At 35.5% G+C, this 17,818-nt stretch overlaps 1 protein-coding gene across 1 annotated transcript in view; it reads left to right on the top strand.

Moving 5' to 3' along the window:
- DHX40 (DEAH-box helicase 40) overlaps nucleotides 1–17,818 on the top strand; it is a 47,493-nt gene that overhangs the window by 6,367 nt on the left and 23,308 nt on the right. Inside the window, exons 7-11 of the mRNA XM_058704919.1 lie at nucleotides 30–161; nucleotides 10,123–10,222; nucleotides 12,678–12,764; nucleotides 12,907–13,089; nucleotides 17,089–17,169. Coding sequence (XP_058560902.1) covers nucleotides 30–161; nucleotides 10,123–10,222; nucleotides 12,678–12,764; nucleotides 12,907–13,089; nucleotides 17,089–17,169 — 583 coding nt within the window. The remainder of the gene's footprint in view (nucleotides 1–29; nucleotides 162–10,122; nucleotides 10,223–12,677; nucleotides 12,765–12,906; nucleotides 13,090–17,088; nucleotides 17,170–17,818) is intronic.

Below are 17,818 nucleotides of genomic sequence, written 5' to 3' on the forward strand. Positions count from 1 at the left end.
GCTAACGTTATTTTCCTCCCTCATTTCAGGTCAGTTTGAAATTGAAAAAAGTTGTGAGTTACTTTTTCAGATGGCGGAGTCTGTTGACTATGATTATGATGTTCAAGATACAACTCTGGATGGTTTGTTAATATTGCCATGTTACGGATCTATGACAACAGGTAATTCCTCACTAGAATAGATAATTTGACTAATTTTTTAAAAAACTTTATTGAAAAATCACGTATGTACAGAATAGTGCACAGATCCCGAGTATTTAGGTTAATTAATTTTACAAACAACTCATTTTTGTAACCAGCACCTAGATCATAAAACAGAACGTTAAGGGAACCAGCCTTCCTTAGGGAAGGGATTTTCCCTTGAAGTCTTTTCATATTCATTTTTTCAAGAGCCTTGGACAACCCTTGGTGTTGTTTAAGAGTGGACTGTGTCTCTCCCAACAGAACAAAAATATTGTTGGTAATTTTTTTGAAATGAGGACTATTATTTCTTTTTTTCTTTTTATTTTTTTTCCTGTGCGCATGTGCAAGTCGGGGAGGGGAAGAGAGAGGATGCCAAGCATGCTCTGTACTGACAGTGCAGAGCCTGATGCAGGGCTCCATCCCACAAACTGCAAGATCATGACCCGAGATGAAAACAAGAGTTGGATGCTCAACTGACTGAGCCACCAAGGCGCCTGAGGGCTATAATTTCTTTTTTTTTTTTTTTTTTTTTTAAATTTTTTTTTTTCAACGTTTTTAATTTATTTTTGGGACAGAGAGAGACAGAGCATGAACGGGGGAGGGGCAGAGAGAGAGGGAGACGCAGAATCGGAAACAGGCTCCAGGCTCCGAGCCATCAGCCCAGAGCCTGACGCGGGGCTCGAACTCACGGACCGTGAGATCGTGACCTGGCTGAAGTCGGACGCTTAACCGACTGCGCCACCCAGGCGCCCCTATAATTTCTTGATAAGAGTACCATAAGTCAAACCTAATTTGCCAGTGCCAAAGAATTTCTAGAAACATACATCTAGGTATATCTGAGACATAAACACAGTAGATTTTCTTTTGAAATAGCACATATCTGATTTTCAAGAATGATGATGTTCTTTTGTAATTTCAAAGAGCAAATGCAAACTCTTATCCTGATATTTGTTCATAATAAATAGTGATGAATTAGGTTTAGGATTTGTTTAGTAAAACTACTTTATTAACGGAATTTGATATGTAAAACTAAAGAGAAGTTATTTATAATTTGATTGTGATTAGCATTTAATGTAAAAATAATTTGAGTGTTTTTATGTTTTATGTGTATTTTTGTTTTGTTGAGGAGATGGTTCTTACTCTCTTTTTTTTTTTAATTTTTTTTTTTAATGTTTATTATTTTTGAGAGAGACAGAGACAGCAAGGAGGGAAGGGGCAGAGAGAGAAGGAGACACAGAATCGGAAGCAGGCTCCAGGCTCTGAGCTGTCAGCACAGAGCCTGATGCAGGGCTCGAACTCACAGAGCACGAGATCATGACCTGAGCCGAAATCGGCTGCTTAACTGACTGAGCCACCCAGGCGCCCCAGTTCTTACTCTTATATTAACAAAAAAAGTTTAGGAATATATATTTTTATAAATAACTGTAGACCACATGCTGGTTTGGAAATCTCTTTTGTGATGATATTAGGCCCTTGCCCTCAATATTGAAATCTTCTTTTAGGTTTTTATATCTTTAAGGGAATTCTTAGGGTCATTATTTGATATTTAAGGTTTTCATTGTTTTCTGGAGATTTGATCCTCTGGCTCCTTTATAATTTACTTTGTTAACTGCTAAGGTAATTCAAAACTCATTATGGTTGCTTTGTTATTTTTTTAAAATTATTTTTTTAATGTTTATTTTTAAGAGAGGGAAAAAGAGAGACAGTGAGAATGGGAGAGGGACAGAAAGAGAGGGTGACACAGAATCTGAACTGTCAGCACAGAGCTGGACACGGGGCTCAAGCCATGAACCAGGAGGTCATGACCTGAGCTGAAGTCAGATGCTTAACTGACTGAGCTACCCAGGCGCCCCACGGTTGCTTTGTTATTAACTATTAATAATATAAATGCATTTTTCTGTATAAATAGTTTCATTCTTTCCTTTGTCATATTGAAAATAACATGCTGAGTCTGCTAGTGCATCTTGTTTAATGTCCTGAAATCCAGTTTTTATACTTTTAAAGGTTGCTAATGACCTATTTCTCAAATCTCATGACTATTTTTTTTTTTCCATTAGTTTGTATTTTGGTTTTGTGATAAGTCTCCCTGAAATGCTGTCATCTGGGATAATATTTAATTACCTAGTTCTCCTGACCACTCTTTCTCTAGGTGTGCTGCCCTCCCACCCTTCCCAGCCTTTGTTTCTCTTTAAATGTGACTATTGCTTAAGGTTTTATCCTTAGTTTTCTGTTTTCTTAGAATTCTTTGTTTTGGAGAGGTTGGATCCTAGGACTCATCTGTCACTTCTCTATGGATGACTGTCTCTAGTTCAGTCTCACTCCTGAACTCTGGACCTTCTGGTTTTCCTAACGGAGCTTACTGGTCTGCATCATATCATCCTAGATCATTCAATTCGAATGTGACCACGCCTATAGGTGTTTTGTGTGTGTGTGTGTGGGGGGGGGGGGGGGGTTGGTCTCTTGTCCAGATCATTCATTCATTCTTTTTCATTTTTCATTGTCATCATTAGAGTTGGAATCTTCAATTTGCTTTCCTAAATTGTTAACATAATCTGCTAATCTGTTTTAATCTTTCAGAAGCACAGCTCTGATTGTGTCAGTTTCTTGTTGGGTATCTTCAGCCATTCCTTATTACCAACTGAATTAAAATACTAACTTAATAACTTGGCATTTATTATCCCTTCCAGTGTGATTTCAACCTACTTTCAGCCTTAATTCCCAGTGTATGAGATTTTCTGTGTTGGTGTGTATGTGTGAATGGTAAAGATATAGAACTGGGTGTCAGGAGAACCATTACTGAAGGGCTTTGTTTGTTTATTTTAGTTTCCCTTCTGGTTCTAAGGGCACGATAAAGTTGAGCTACTGGTGATCCATTATGAGCATAGTAATATTTATTGGAGCAATTTATAACAATGCAGAGAGGCATTCAAATTGAGCTAATGAGGTACTGAGTAATGGGTAACGTGAAGTTGGGAGAGAGTGGCAGATTCCTGGGATCATAGGCTCTTTTTTTAAAAGCCTGGTTATTATAATACTTACAATATTTTATTTATTATTGCTACTTTGGGTGATGGAGAGAAACACTATATGTTATTTCTTTTATTTCCCATTATGCTTTAGGAATAGAAAACTTGGACTTGGGAGTGAGGAGAGCAAAGAAGGGTTTCCTGCCTGTGGCCTGTTGTGAGGGGGTTCAAAAATGACTCATACCTAGGTTTAGCGAGTAAGTGAAGATTTTGAGGTGGATATGTTATTTGCTTTTATTTCTGGGCTAGCTATGAGGGTGGCTTACTGTTTTAAAGGGACATCTTAAGGTATCTCTCTAATTGACAAAAAATTCTCAAATGTCAAATGTGAAGAGATGCTGTGGTATCCCTTCTACTGGCAAGATTATATGATCCTGTTCCCTGGGCTGAACTAACCCCCCACCCTTTGTGATGTTCTCTCAAGCTCAAAATGTAGGCAGTATTTTTTACTCCTTTTCTTTCCACATCTTTTTTGTGGTTGCATCTGCTATTTCCTTAACTTGAACTCCTCCTTTGCCTTTTATTCTCCCCTCTTACTGGCTGAAATCCTGCTGTTTTGTTTCATGAGTGCAACCACCTCCATAAAAACCTCCCGATTTCCCACCTCACAACTGGCTTTGATCTCGTCTTCGTTTAATCCTCACTGTGCTTTCCTGTTCCTCTTGTGGCACTTCACACATCTTACCTTGTGTTATAGTCGCCTTATCTCCTTTATGAGATTATGAACTACTTGAGTATTATATGTTGAAAAAGTCCTGATCAGATGTTTGTTAAATTGAGTTCCAGAGTTTTCATTTTCTGCTAGACATTCTGTTGATGTTTTACATCAAATGCTAGCTATGTCTAGAACCTTATTCTTGTTTCCCTCAAACCTTTTTGCTCTTCTGACTTCCCTCTTGCAACACCTGTTCAAAGTTTTGCAGTTTTTCAGGTATACTGAAATATACCTGTTATTTCATAAGTGACAAATATTTGCATGGAATTTGACAGTTATCTAATTCAGTGTTCTTAACCTTTTTTGAGGATGGAGTCTCAGATTCTTTTTAAAAGACAAAGCCATGGTTTCTTTCTCTAGAAAAATGCAAATATACCCATGTATTTATTTTTTGCATAATCAGACTTCTTTATTTTACAGATAGAGACTAAGTGATGTTCCTGAGGTCACAGGGTAAAACTGCATTTCATAACTGGTTATCTATTCAGTAGGGACTGAAAAAATGAGTACATGTTTCCAGAATACATGAAGAAAAGGAAAGGAGATTTGCCTTGGATTAGTGTGCAATATTTTCTCTTCTTTTTTTTAGAGAGAGAAAGAGCACGAATGGAGAGGGACAGAGGGAAACAGAATCTTAAGCAGGCTTCATGCTCAGTGTGAAAATTTTTCTTTTGTCTTGTAAAGAGTGCATAGTTGTAAAATAGAATCAGAAAAGTAAGAAAAGTAATTAAGATTAGATCTCACCAACATGATTAAGTAATAATCACTATTAATATTTTGAGGTATATGAACTTTTTCTTTATATATTTAAATATATTTTTATTGTTTAGTTTTTTCTAACAAAAAATGGCATTATATTATGTGTTTTCTTTTGTTTTTCTCTTCAGCCCTTTGTAGAAATTTTTAAAATATAGAAAAGTGCAAAAACAATCTATATCCCACTATGCAGAATTAACACACTCTTAATGTCTCAGCATTTTTGCTCCAATATTCACTTAAGAAATATTAGTCAATTAAAGAAAAATGATACGATTTTCATTATAAAGAATTCAAGCAGTGTACAAAATTACAAAGGTGAAAGTAAAGAAATCATCTCAAGTTTGTCCATACAAAAATAAACATCTTTAACATTAGGAAAAAATTTAGATCTGTGTGTGTATGTGTGTGTGTCCATACAGAAGGATAAGTAAATATATAGGCAGGTTGATAGAAATACTTATACTCTTAGTTGCTTTTTAAAAAAGTATTTAATTTTACTTGAATTTACTTGAAGGAATTGTTAAACTTTGAGTAAATCTTTGCCACATGAGAATATTTTATAAAAGATTGCTTTAAAGTTTAAAAAGACGAAAAGTATTAAGAAGCTGAAGTTAATATCTTCGTTTTAGATCTTACCTGTTGATTGTCTGATTTGAAAGATAACAACTTAAGTACTTTTATTCTTCTGTATCCTTCCCTTCTGATTGTTAGTTATTTTTACACTGTTTAGATGTATCAATATTTATCATCAATCCTTGCACTATGGAAATCCTTTCACCTTTCACTCACATTTTTTTTAACATTTATCTACTTTTGAGAGAGAGAGGCGGGGGGAGGGGCAGAGACAGTGGGAGACACAGACTCCAAAGCAGACTCCAGGCTCTGAGGTGGCAGTGAGGAGCCCAACATGGGGCTTGCACTCACGAACCACAAGATCATGACCTGAGCCAAAGTCAGATGCTTAACCGACTGAGCCACCTAGATGCCCCTGGTTTTTCTATTCTCAAGTTACTTTTGGTTAATTTTAGATTGCCTGGATTTTTTTAACTTTTTTTTGTTAATAGATAAAAGGGCTCTTACGTGTTATTTTTTGTTGTTATTTTTTTATGTTTGAGAATGTCCGGCTTTTGCCTTTATACTTGAACTACATCATGGCTGGGTTTTATGTTCTTGGGTCACACTTTCTTTTCCTTAGAACTTGGTAGACGTTGTCCAGTTGTCTTCTGACATTGAATGTTGCTGCAGAGAAGTCTGAGGCCAAGCCTGATTTTTTTTCCCTTCCTTGTAAGTCATTTGCTTTTTCTGTCTGATTGCCTGGAAATTTCTCTTTATTTTTAAAGTTCAGTGGTTTTAATTAGGATATTTTTTGGTGTTGAGTGTTTTATATTAAAATTTCCTGGAATTTGATGTGCTTTCTTAAAAAAATCAACTTTATTAAGGTATAATTTACATAGAATAAACTATGCTGGTTTTAAATAGACAGTTCAATGAATTTTGACAAACGTATGTACCCATGTAATGACGACCAACCATAAACAAGTTGAACTTTTATGATGTGTTGTTTTAATCTGCAAATTCAAACCTTTATTTCATGGAGACTCTATAGTGTTGTATCTGTGAGTATAATTTTTATCTATCTATTGGTTTCTGTATTTCAGGGATATCAATTACTCTTATGTTGGATTGCCTGTCATCCATATTTTTTAACTTCCTCCTAGTTACTTTTTCAGTTGCATTTACTGATTATCTCAGGCCTTTTTTTGGTGTCGAGAGTTTGATATTCAGCTGTTAGTGAGAATTCTCAATATTTCTGACTCACCCAAAAATGACTTCTTGGGGGAGGGGTAGAGTTAGAACTGAGCAGTGCTATGCCTCTTTCTTCTCCAGAATCATCATCTTTTCCCCCATTGATTGATGGTTTATGTTTATTACTTTAGGTTATGTTCTTTTCCTTCTCTTTCTCTCCTTCTCTCTCTGTCTCACTCTCAGAAATAGTTCTGGTTTGGAATCTTTTTGGGGGAAGTTGGGACAAGAAATTCTATGAGGAAGTTTCAGTTGGCCTTGACATATAATATGTCATATGCACATATTCTAGGAGTGTTACTCCATTATGAGTATTGAGTGATCTCTCGGTATCTTCATTTCTTGGTAGACTTTGGAGTATCTTTTTTGCCTCTTTGCCAGTGCCCCCCTCCCCCCTTAATAACATCCTAGTACTTTATTACATCCTAATGAAAGTATTCCATTTCCCCTTTCCTTCCTGAAGAGTGAGAATGTGCTTTAAGATATATGTACTTAACTTTTTTCCAAATCTTTATAAACCAACATAAAAGTGGTATGTGTTGGGGTGCCTGGCTGGCTTAGTCGGAAGGGGATGTGACTTTTGATCTTGGGGTCATGAGTTCAAACCTCACATTGGGTGTAGAGATTACTAAAAAAAGTAAACTTAAAAAAAACTTAGTATGTGTTTATCCTTGTGGAATATGGTATTAAAGTGTGTGGGTTAGGTGTACCTGGGGGGCTCGGTTGAGCGTCCGACTTTGGCTCAGGTCATGATCTCAACAGTTTGTGAGATCGAGCCCTGCATGGGGCTCTGCACTGACAGTGCAGACCCTGCTTGGGATTTCTCTCTCTCCCTCCCTCCCTCTCTCTCTGTATCCCTCCCCCAGTTCCACGGACACACACATGCTCTCTCAAAATAAATACATAAGCTTAATAAAAATTAAAGAAAATAAAGTGGATGAAATGTAAATGAAATAAATGTGAGTCTTGTCAAAACAGCAGTTTCAAGACTTTTTAATTGATTATAGTGAACAAAATGGTAAATGAAACTGAAATTTTGCTTGAAATGAACACTTAAAAATTAGATATTTTTAGAAATGGGTTGATTGAAAAACAGATTTGATTAGAGATAAATATGTTCAGAAAGGATGTTTTTAATTTATGTAAAGTTTTGGGGCACCTGGGTGGCTCAGGCATTTAAGCATCCATTTCGGCTCAGGTCATGATTTCATGGTTCATGAGTTCAAGCCCTGCGTCAGGCTCTGTGCTGACAGCCCAGAACCTGGAGCCTGCTTCAGATTCTGTGTCTCCCTCTCTCTCCCCCTCCCCTACTCGTGCTTTGTCTCTCTTTCTCTCAAAAATAAATAAACATGTAAAAAAATGTAAACATTTATGTAAATTTTTAGGGTAGTGAGGAATTTTAAAGGTAGAAGGATCTTAATTTATTATTTATATAATGCATTTTTAATTTATCAGTTTATTGGACTTTTTTGAGCACTTTCTATGGTCCAGACATTGTTCTATGTAGTGGGGATATATGTCTTGAACAAAAGAAAGTCCTTGCTTTCATGGAGCTACATTGTAGCAGAATAAATAGACCATAAATAATGTATAAACATATAACTTGAACTACAAAGTAGTATACAACTCGTTTGAACCATCTGGAAGAAATGAGCTACCTAAATCTAATACCTAAAAAATTATTCTTAACACTTAAGTTTTTTACCAAAAAACTATATATCTAAAAGAAGTAGATCTTTTTGGAATTATTTTTGTATTCACCTCAAAACTTCCCCACAGATTTATAAGCTGCCTTTCTAGCACTTTTTTTACTTGTGAAATTAAATTCTGAATAATGTGGAAGAAAAGCAATATTACTTGTTTCAAATTTGTTTGTATGTAAATCTTGGCAAGTCACTTGACCTCTCTGGATTTAGTTTTCTCATCTGTAAAATGAAATGGCTGGCCTAGTTCCATGATTTTAAAAGTGTTCATCTGTGCCACTCCTTTTTTTGTGTGTGTGCACTCCTTTTCTCCCTTATCATAGTAGTTTAGCTTTGGTCTGTTACATATACTGGGAATACATGGATCTTTGAAAGATTTTATTTGAGAACAGGTTTTGTACTTTATTATTTCAAAGCAGGTTTTGTTAAGATTTTCTTGGCTACTGAAAGGAAAACAATTTGAGATTGCTCAGGTAGAAAAGGTGACTTTTCTAAACACATATGGGCATATCTCATGTAAAACTAATACAGCCAGGTGTTTAATTTTTTTTTCTTAAGGTGTATGTATATGTACTTATTGTTCTAATATATAATGTACAATAGTAAATACATATAACAGTTTAAAAAGATGTTATAGAAACTATAGATAGAAATGCTAATAATTTCTTTTCATACCCCAGTGGATTGACTTGTGTACTCAATGGCATAATCACTCCTAATTTTTGGAAATTATTGAAATACAGTGATCCACTCAGATTCCTTGCTTCAGAGTTCCTTGATCTCTATAGTTTAAGTGATCTTTTTCTTTACCCTACCTCAGCCACCCATTCAGAAGCTTCTATCCTAGACTTTATCATTACCATCATTTCTGATCTCAGTTTTAAACATCTTTCTGATGACTACTTCCTATATTTTTGCCAGACACTCCACTGTTTCTAATTCAACAGGTTTCAGAATGCTTTGACACCTGTCCTTTATCAACTGTTACTTATCTTCTTTCACCCATACTATAATCATTCCCTTGCAAACATACTTAACTCTCTTGTCTTATTTTGTGCTTAACCTTGCAAGAGAGCAAGTCTGGCCAAATCTGTCTGCTACTTATTTTACACCCAGTCCTTTTAAGGCCTGGGAAGTGCCAGGAGCCCAGAAGTACTCTCTTGTCAGCTCTCGTGGCTAATTCATTCTTTTCTCCTTTTAGACTTTCTTCCATGTATATTAACCAGTTCTCTATGGTTCACAAGTTTATTTTTCATCTTTGCCAGAGAGTAGCCTAATCAAATTGGCATCTTTTGGACCTTATTCCAAATTCCAGGAGATTCAGATTGCCCCAGCTTGGGGGGAGATGTTTATCTTTGGTGCCATAAACTATGGCTGGAGGAACAAGGTACAATACTACAAGCGTTACTGCTTGGGTTCATCCTTTAGAATGTATGGCTAAGGGGAAGGAGTGTGGTGTTACTTGCTTAGAGAGGTAGCCATGAGTAATCAGAAAGACTCCCTAAAAAGTAAAAACCACCTAGCTGATCAGTCTTTAAGGCAGAGAGAGGTCCTTAATGTGTCATCCATGGATGGACTTCAGAGAATCCCTGAACACGCTGAAATTATTTGAAATTTTTGTATGTGTGTATATATGTGTCTTTTAATGGAGAAGAGGGCCACAGTTTTTAAAATATTCTCAAAGGGAACTATGACCTACATAAAAGGACCCTGCTGTAGAGTTTATTTTAGCAATAATAATCTGTGATTTAATGGATCTAGAAATCTTAGCAGCAAGAGGTGAGGAGGCAAAGATAAGTTTTGCTATTTTGAATTCAAGATAATTAAAGAAGTGAAGGAGACGTAACTTTTAATGAAAAGAAGTAAGTTTCTCAAAAGTGGAGTTTGACAAATGCATGTTGTAAATTTACATTTTCTCTTTATGTGTATTTTAGATCAGCAGAGGAGAATATTTTTGCCACCTCCACCTGGAATTAGAAAATGTGTCATATCCACCAATATTTCTGCAACATCTTTGACAATAGATGGAATCAGGTACAACTTTTAAGGTTTCTTTAAAAAAAAATTTTTTTTAATCTTTATTCATCTTTGAGAGATAGAGTGCGAGCAGGGGAGGGGCAGAGAGAGAGGGAGACACAGAATCTGAAGGAGGCTCCAGGCTCTGAGCTGTCAGCACAGAGCCCAATGTGGGGCTCGAACTCATGAACCACAAGATCATGACCTGAGCCAAATTTGGGTGCCCAACTGACTGGGCCACCCACGTGCCCCTAAGGTTTCTTTTAAAGCTAAGGAAGCCACTTAATTTTGTGTTTCCTCCTCTGTGTCATACACTAATTTCCTTCTCACATACTTGTAATCACCTATCACTTTTTTGTAATTATTGATTGCCATGGTTAGAAAATAGAGTAGGAGGTACACAGTATACTTTTAGTATACTTTTTAACTACTTTTATTTGGCAATTTGTAGCTTTCTCTTCCAAAATTTAAGATTATACGTAATGTTTCACAGGTTTCATTATTCATTAGATAGAAAACCAAAGCTGTTTTTATTTATCTCTGCTCATTATCAGCCTATACCTAAGATGATCTGATATTCTTTTCTCATCTGACACTTTCACTTGGTGGAGTAAGTGTTGTATATCCAAGTGTTTATCTGAAGGTACTGTTTCTCACTTTTCACCTTTTAGTGAAATGAACTACAATGCGAGTCTCTTATCTTTTTTTAAAATGTTTTTTATTTTTATTTTTGAGAGAGAGAGAGAGAGCATGAACAGGGGAGGGGCAGAGAGAGAGGGAGACACAGAATCTGAAACAGGCTCCAGGCTCTGAGCTGTCAGCACAGAGCCCAGCATGGGGCTTGAACCCCTGAACCGCAAGATCATGACCTGAGCCGAAGTTGGATGCTGGTAACCAACTGAGCCACCCAGGTGCCCTGCGAGTCTCTTATTTTTTTATGTAATCAATAATACATCAAATTTTTGAGTAAATTTAGTGGAGAAACACTTGGAAAATTTAAATCTAGACTGATGGTTAATGTGAAGTTCTTTTAGACTGTTAACCCACAGCCCTTTTGGATATTTATCTTTAATCCAGTATATTTTACGTCCTTGACTAATATTTTATGTCCTGCTTGCCATAGGAAGGCTGGATGTGAATCTCAAAGATTGTATATATTTCTTTTGGGTAAAATGATCAGATCTGAGAGGCAGTTTAATTTTCTTTGCTTTTCTTCTTTACTTTAAAAATAACGATTTCACTAAGGGCTTAAGAGAGCAGTTGTCTGAAGTAAGTTAACCTCTGCAATTTTCTGTTTCCAGCAATGGCAAAAGTCATTACATAGTGTGTTTTGGAATGTTCCATTAGTGAATGGTAAACCTGCTGTTACTCCTAACTTAGTTTTTTACTCGACTTGTTCTCTGTTTAATTGACTTAAATGGTATTGTTGGTCTAGAGGTGACTTTCAGGTTTGTTTTTTAGAGGAGAAATTCACATAATATAAAATTAACAGTTAAAAGTGAATAGTTAGTATTTAGTACTTCTACGATGTTGTACTACAACTAATACTAATTCTTTCTCTTCTAAAACATTTTTATTACCCCCAAATAAAACCCTGTGCCCTTTAAGCAAATTACTCCCCACGCCCTCCTCCATTCTAGCCTTTGGCAACCACCAGTGTATTTTCTATTTTTATGAAATCCTATTCTGGATATTTTATCCATAAGGAGTCATACAATATGTCTTGCTTTCACTCATAATGCTTTTGAGAGGTTCATTCACATTGTAGCATGTATCAGCACTTCATTCATTTTTATGGCTGAATAATGTTCCATTACATGTATATACCATAATTTGTTCATCCATTTATCCCTTAATGGCTAATGGACATTTAGGTTATTTCTGCCTTTGGGCTCTTACGAATAGTGCTTCTATGAAAATATGTCTACGAACATTGGTTGAGTACTTGTTTCAGTTCTTTTGGGTATACGCTTAAGAATGCAGTTTCTCAGGGCGCCTGGGTGGCGCAGTCGGTTAAGCGTCCGACTTCAGCCAGGTCACGATCTCACGGTCCGTGAGTTCGAGCCCCGCGTCAGGCTCTGGGCTGATGGCTCAGAGCCTGGAGCCTGTTTCCGATTCTGTGTCTCCCTCTCTCTCTGTCCCTCCCCCGTTCATGCTCTGTCTCTCTCTGTCCCAAAAATAAATAAACGTTGAAAAAAAAAAATTAAAAAAAAAGAATGCAGTTTCTCGATAATGTGGTAATTCTTTTAAACCTTTAGAGGAAACTTTAAACTGTTTTTCACATTGGCTTAACCACTTTACATTCCCATTAGTGATGTACAGGGTTGCAGTTTCTTGACTTTCAAGTTTTACGTTTAACATAAAAGTCATTATGTAGTTGTTAGTTTGGTAGAAAAGGAGAATACAAAGTGACCAAAATGCAACAAGTCTTTCCTTATTTTCTAAAAACATAACTGTTTTTCATTCCTCTTAGATATGTGGTAGATGGTGGCTTTGTGAAGCAGTTAAATCACAATCCCAGATTAGGGTTGGATATCCTGGAGGTGGTTCCAATTTCAAAGTAAGTCTCTAAAGCTTTTTTATTCAGAGAACAGTTTATTAGATCATTTCTAGCTGGCTTGGGGGTATGATGTTAACTACTTAGGAAACCTGCAGTATGTTTTGGGGACTTTTGTGTTTTGTTTTGTTTTTTCCTTTTAAAGGAGTGAGGCGTTACAGCGAAGTGGTCGAGCTGGCAGGACTTCCTCAGGAAAATGCTTTCGGATCTATAGTAAAGATTTTTGGAACCAGTGTATGCCTGACCATGTGATCCCTGAGATCAAGAGAACTAGTTTGACATCTGTAGTTCTGACCTTAAAGTGCCTTGCCATACACGATGTTATAAGGTATGTAGACAATTTGAAAAAAGAAAAATTTGTTAGGGTGGAGCCAGAATTCTTTTGAAGTATTTGATTCCTATATCACAGCTTTTCACAGTTTACCTAAGCCCAAATAAAAGGCTTCTTTGGGGCGCCTGGGTGGCTCAGTCGGTTGAGCGTCCGACTTTGCTCAGGTCATGATCTCACAGCTTGTGAGTTCAAGCCCTGCGTTAGGCTTTGTGTTGACAGCTTGGAGCCTGGAGCCTACTTCAGATTCTGTGCCTCCCTCTCTCTCTCCCCCAACCCACTCTCATTCTGTCTTTGTCTCTCTCAAAAATAAATAAACATTAAAAAAAATTTTTAAAAAAAGCTTCTTTGCATTGCTTTCCTGTGATTTGATCCCTTGCTCATATTTTAACCTTGGCTTAATGGGGTGCTTCACACTGAAGTTTATTTGGATCATTTAGTGACCACTGTTTATCTGTAATGAAAGGTATATAATGACCCTTATTCCAATCAGAAAGTGGTTTTCTCATAGCATCTTTTGTATGACTAGCATTGTACCAAGTATTGTGAGAGACAGAATAATACTCGGTAGTAGTATTTTGCTTTCACTAAACTTAAGTTATATTAAGGAAGCAAGATTCAGACACATGAAGCAAACAGTAGAACAACTGTTAAATTACTCAAATGTTAAAACTATATAATCAATTGGTATAGGATGAAATATTGTTGTAGGGGCTTGAAATTTCATATTATATGTGATAGAGGAAATAATGAAGGAAAGTACTATCTTGCTTTTAATTTTAGTTTTATTTGTCTATGAATATGAAAGTGTCGGGAACCCTGGGAGGTGACCATGCATTCTGTAAGTTCGTAAGAAGGGAAGTAATTACTAGATATATCCAAATATGTGTTCTATACTCTTGGAAAACCAATTAAAATTTTTTTTGGATAGTGTTAAGACTAGAGATGTTCTAAATGAGAATGTAGGTAATTAAAAAGAGGAAAGTATATAATATATGAAATTCTAACTGTAATCATGAATGATACCAGTGAGAAAGAAGAATCATCTAAAGAGTTCCATATGGCAAACAGAAAGCTTTCAGATGAGCCCAATTTAAAAACAGTATTCATAGTATTATTTTTGTGAATAATATATAATCACAAAACAGCATACAATCAAGAATAAATATGTATTAGAAAGATAGGAATAATATCAAGAGTGGCATGTAATCAAGAATAAATGTATGTTAGAAAAATAGGAATAATAATTACCTAATAACTTCTGCACTGAGTTATTTTTCCATCTTAAGTTTTAAGACTAGAATGTACTAAAAGTCCCCAAAATGCAAGAGACAAAAAAAAAAAAAAATTCTCTTTCCTCTCTCCCTTTTTTAAAAAAAAAAGATTTTGTTTTTAAGTAATCTCTACACCTAACCTGGGGTTTAAACTCACAACCCTGAGATCAAGAGTCACATGCTACACTGACTGAGCCAGCCGGGCACCCCTCTCCTCTCTCTTTTTAATGTGTATAGAAATAGAACCAGTATTTGGGATAGATGTTATAGTACTCATAGATGACAGAAAGAAAATGGAGCTTTTCATCTATTGCTTCTTTTTTCTCCATTATCAAGAATGTTTTTAAAACATGAAAGATGAACGCAAGTCTAAATAAAAAGGAATTGATGACCAAGATGGATTAAGAAATGAGATAAAACCTAATGACTATAAATGAGTGTCTTGAGGCTTTAGGAATTATTTCCATGGCACTAAAATAACTTGTAGGTTTTGGGTTATCTATGAGAAATTATACAGAACAGGTTGCCAGAAAATTGTGAGAAATACAAATGTCTTGATTTTTTCATTTAGGAAAAGGGCAGAATCTGTAAACAACTGCCCAGTGTGCTTGAAATTGGTCTTAGCAAATTCTAGCATATTTTTATTAGAAAATGTTTTTAGAGAATTTAATGGTGATTTATAGTAATCAGTATGAATCAAAATGGTTCACAAAGAATATGTCATAATAAGCCATTTCCTTTTCAGTTTGAATACAGGACTGTCCACATAATTGGGTGCACTATAAGTATTTATTGAATGATAACCTAATGTCTCTTGTTTTCTACACAGTATTTAATAAGATTACATTTGACATCTTTGTGAATAAGGTGATAGGACTGCTGAATAGAGTAGTTGCCAAAGAGCCAAATTCAGAAAGTATTGATTAATTGTGTAGTATATCCTAGATGGAGGATGTGCTGATAGTAAACTGAATTTTGCTCTTTCTTCATAAGCATTTTAAATGCCAGTATTAAGTAAAGATATTGAAGTCATGATTATCAGATTTCTGGAAAATGTCTTGATATCTAATCAATGATTAAAACTGGAAGGTTTAGAATGATCTCACAGGTCAAATCAACAAGGCAAAAGTCTGAAAGGTTACATCTTATATCCTGTGTTTTGGTTGTACATTAAGGAAATTCATGTGGAAAAGATCTAAAATGATCAGATCACCACAACTCAATATGAGCTTGCAATTATTAATTCTGTTTAGAAAACAAGAAAAAATTTCTGCTGGCATAGACTTTGGTTATGTTAATAGACTGCAAAGTTCAAATGACTGGAATTATAGCATTCCTGTTCTGTGTTGGTCGCTCTACCTTTGGAGTTCAGTTTTGGATATTACCACATTTTATGAGGAGTTTGACAAACTAGAGTGTTTCTAAAAGATAGTAATTAGGTATAGTGGGTCTCTTGGAAAGCAAATAATACAAGGAGTGCTTGACAGAATTGGTAATTGGTATAATCAAGGGAGAAAAATAATGGTAGTTTTTACAAATCTGAAAGGGCTCTTCTACAGAAGAAACAGATGACTGGTTTGGTACTGCTCTAGGACAGGGGTCGAAAACTATGGTCCAGGCTCACTGGCTGTTTTTGTAAAGAAAGTTTTATTGGAACACAGCCATGTCTGTTCATTCATGTATGGCTGCTTTCACTACAATAGCAGAATTGAATAATTGTGACAGAGACCATATGGCCTGCAGAACCTAAAATATTTACTATCTGGCCTTTTACAGAAAGTGTTTGCCGACTCTTGCTCTAGAAGATGCCAGGACTTGTTGGTACAAGTTGTAGGAAAACTGACTGTAGAACAGTCTACAAGATTTTTGTTTATTTGTTTTTAAATAGAGCTGTGAATCCTGGAATGGACTTTTGTGTAAGGTATTGGACCTTTTGTCCTTTGTTGGACCTTTTTCAAGGTGAGAAATTGGAGTAGATGATTTACCATCTCAAGACTTATAGTGGAAAAAGTAATCTAGTGCAGATAGCATTAAGCAATTATTGTTCTAATTAAAACAAAAAAATGTATATATGTAATACATATATTCATGTTTGGTTATATGCCACCCTTGTGAATGTGATTGTCTTATGTTCATTAATGGTATTGTGGTTATGTAAGAGATTGTCTTTTATTTTCAGAGGATGCATGCTGAAGTATTTTGGGAGTGAATTGGCATTGTGTTTGCAACTTGTTTTCAGATAGTTCAGGAGAAAATAAGAATATACATACAGCAAATATAGTAAAATTAATCAAATATATTTACCATTTTATTAAAAAACATGTTCAAGTGCTCTTAAACAACTTGTAATGTTTGGCCACTTTCAATTAATTTTCTCCACTGGTTTATAAAACTGTAATAAAAATTGTGGGCTAAAGAACAGAGTAGATTTGACATTGACTATGAAGAATGGGGCAGGGTTAAGATAAACAGAGAAGAATGGTGAGTGTTCCAGCTAAGGGGGAATCAAAAAGAAGTGTTTCTTGAATTTAAAGGAAGAGTGTGATTCAGAAAAAATAATTTCCTCTGCTGAATGCTGGTTATGATCATAGAATGCTTAGGAAAAAGAAAGAGAGCTTGAAAAATAGGAGAAGTAAAACCTTATAAAGAAATTTTCAAGTCTGTATGAAATCTTAATCATGGTCAGGGAATGGAATCTTATTTCATATCTCATTTAAACACACAGGTTTCCCTATTTGGATCCACCTAATGAGAGGCTTATTTTGGAAGCTCTTAAACAACTTTACCAGTGTGATGCTATTGACAGGTAAAACAACAACAACAACAAAAATTAAACCACAGCAGATGTTAATCTCTTTCTGTTTTATTTTATTTTATTTTATTTTATCTTAATTTTTAATTTTTATTTTAAGTAAACTCTGTGCCACATATGGAGCTCAAACAACCCCATGATTAAGAGTCATATGCTCTATTGACTGAGCCAGCCAGGCACTGCAATCTCCTTTTAAAATAGGGTTCCTAATAGTTTCTTTTATCAGCAGAAAATGATTTGTTTGAATTGAATGGATTGTTTTACCTGAAATTAGAATTTTCCCTCAGTTTTTCTTTGCCACAATTCTGAATTTAAAAATTATATGATAAAGGTCTCTGGGTGGTTCAGTCGGTTAAGCATCTGATTCTTGATCTCAGCTCAGGTCTTGATCTCAGGGTTGTGAGTTCAAGTCCCTTGCTGGGCTGTATGCAGGGTGTGAAGCCTACTTAAATAAACAAATGAATAAAAATTTTATGATAAAATTATGTTTATATTTAGTATTTAACAGGTAATTTTTGAGTGTCATTTCAGTGCCAGGCATTAATCTGGGTATATCAAAATAATAACAGAGCCAGAGTCCTTGTTCTCATGATTGTGTAATGGGGAAATTTTTGGTAATTATCATTCTCTCATTTCTTTAAGG

The sequence above is a fragment of the Neofelis nebulosa genome, chromosome 16, assembly GCF_028018385.1.
Source record: "Neofelis nebulosa isolate mNeoNeb1 chromosome 16, mNeoNeb1.pri, whole genome shotgun sequence".
NCBI lineage: Eukaryota > Metazoa > Chordata > Mammalia > Carnivora > Felidae > Neofelis > Neofelis nebulosa.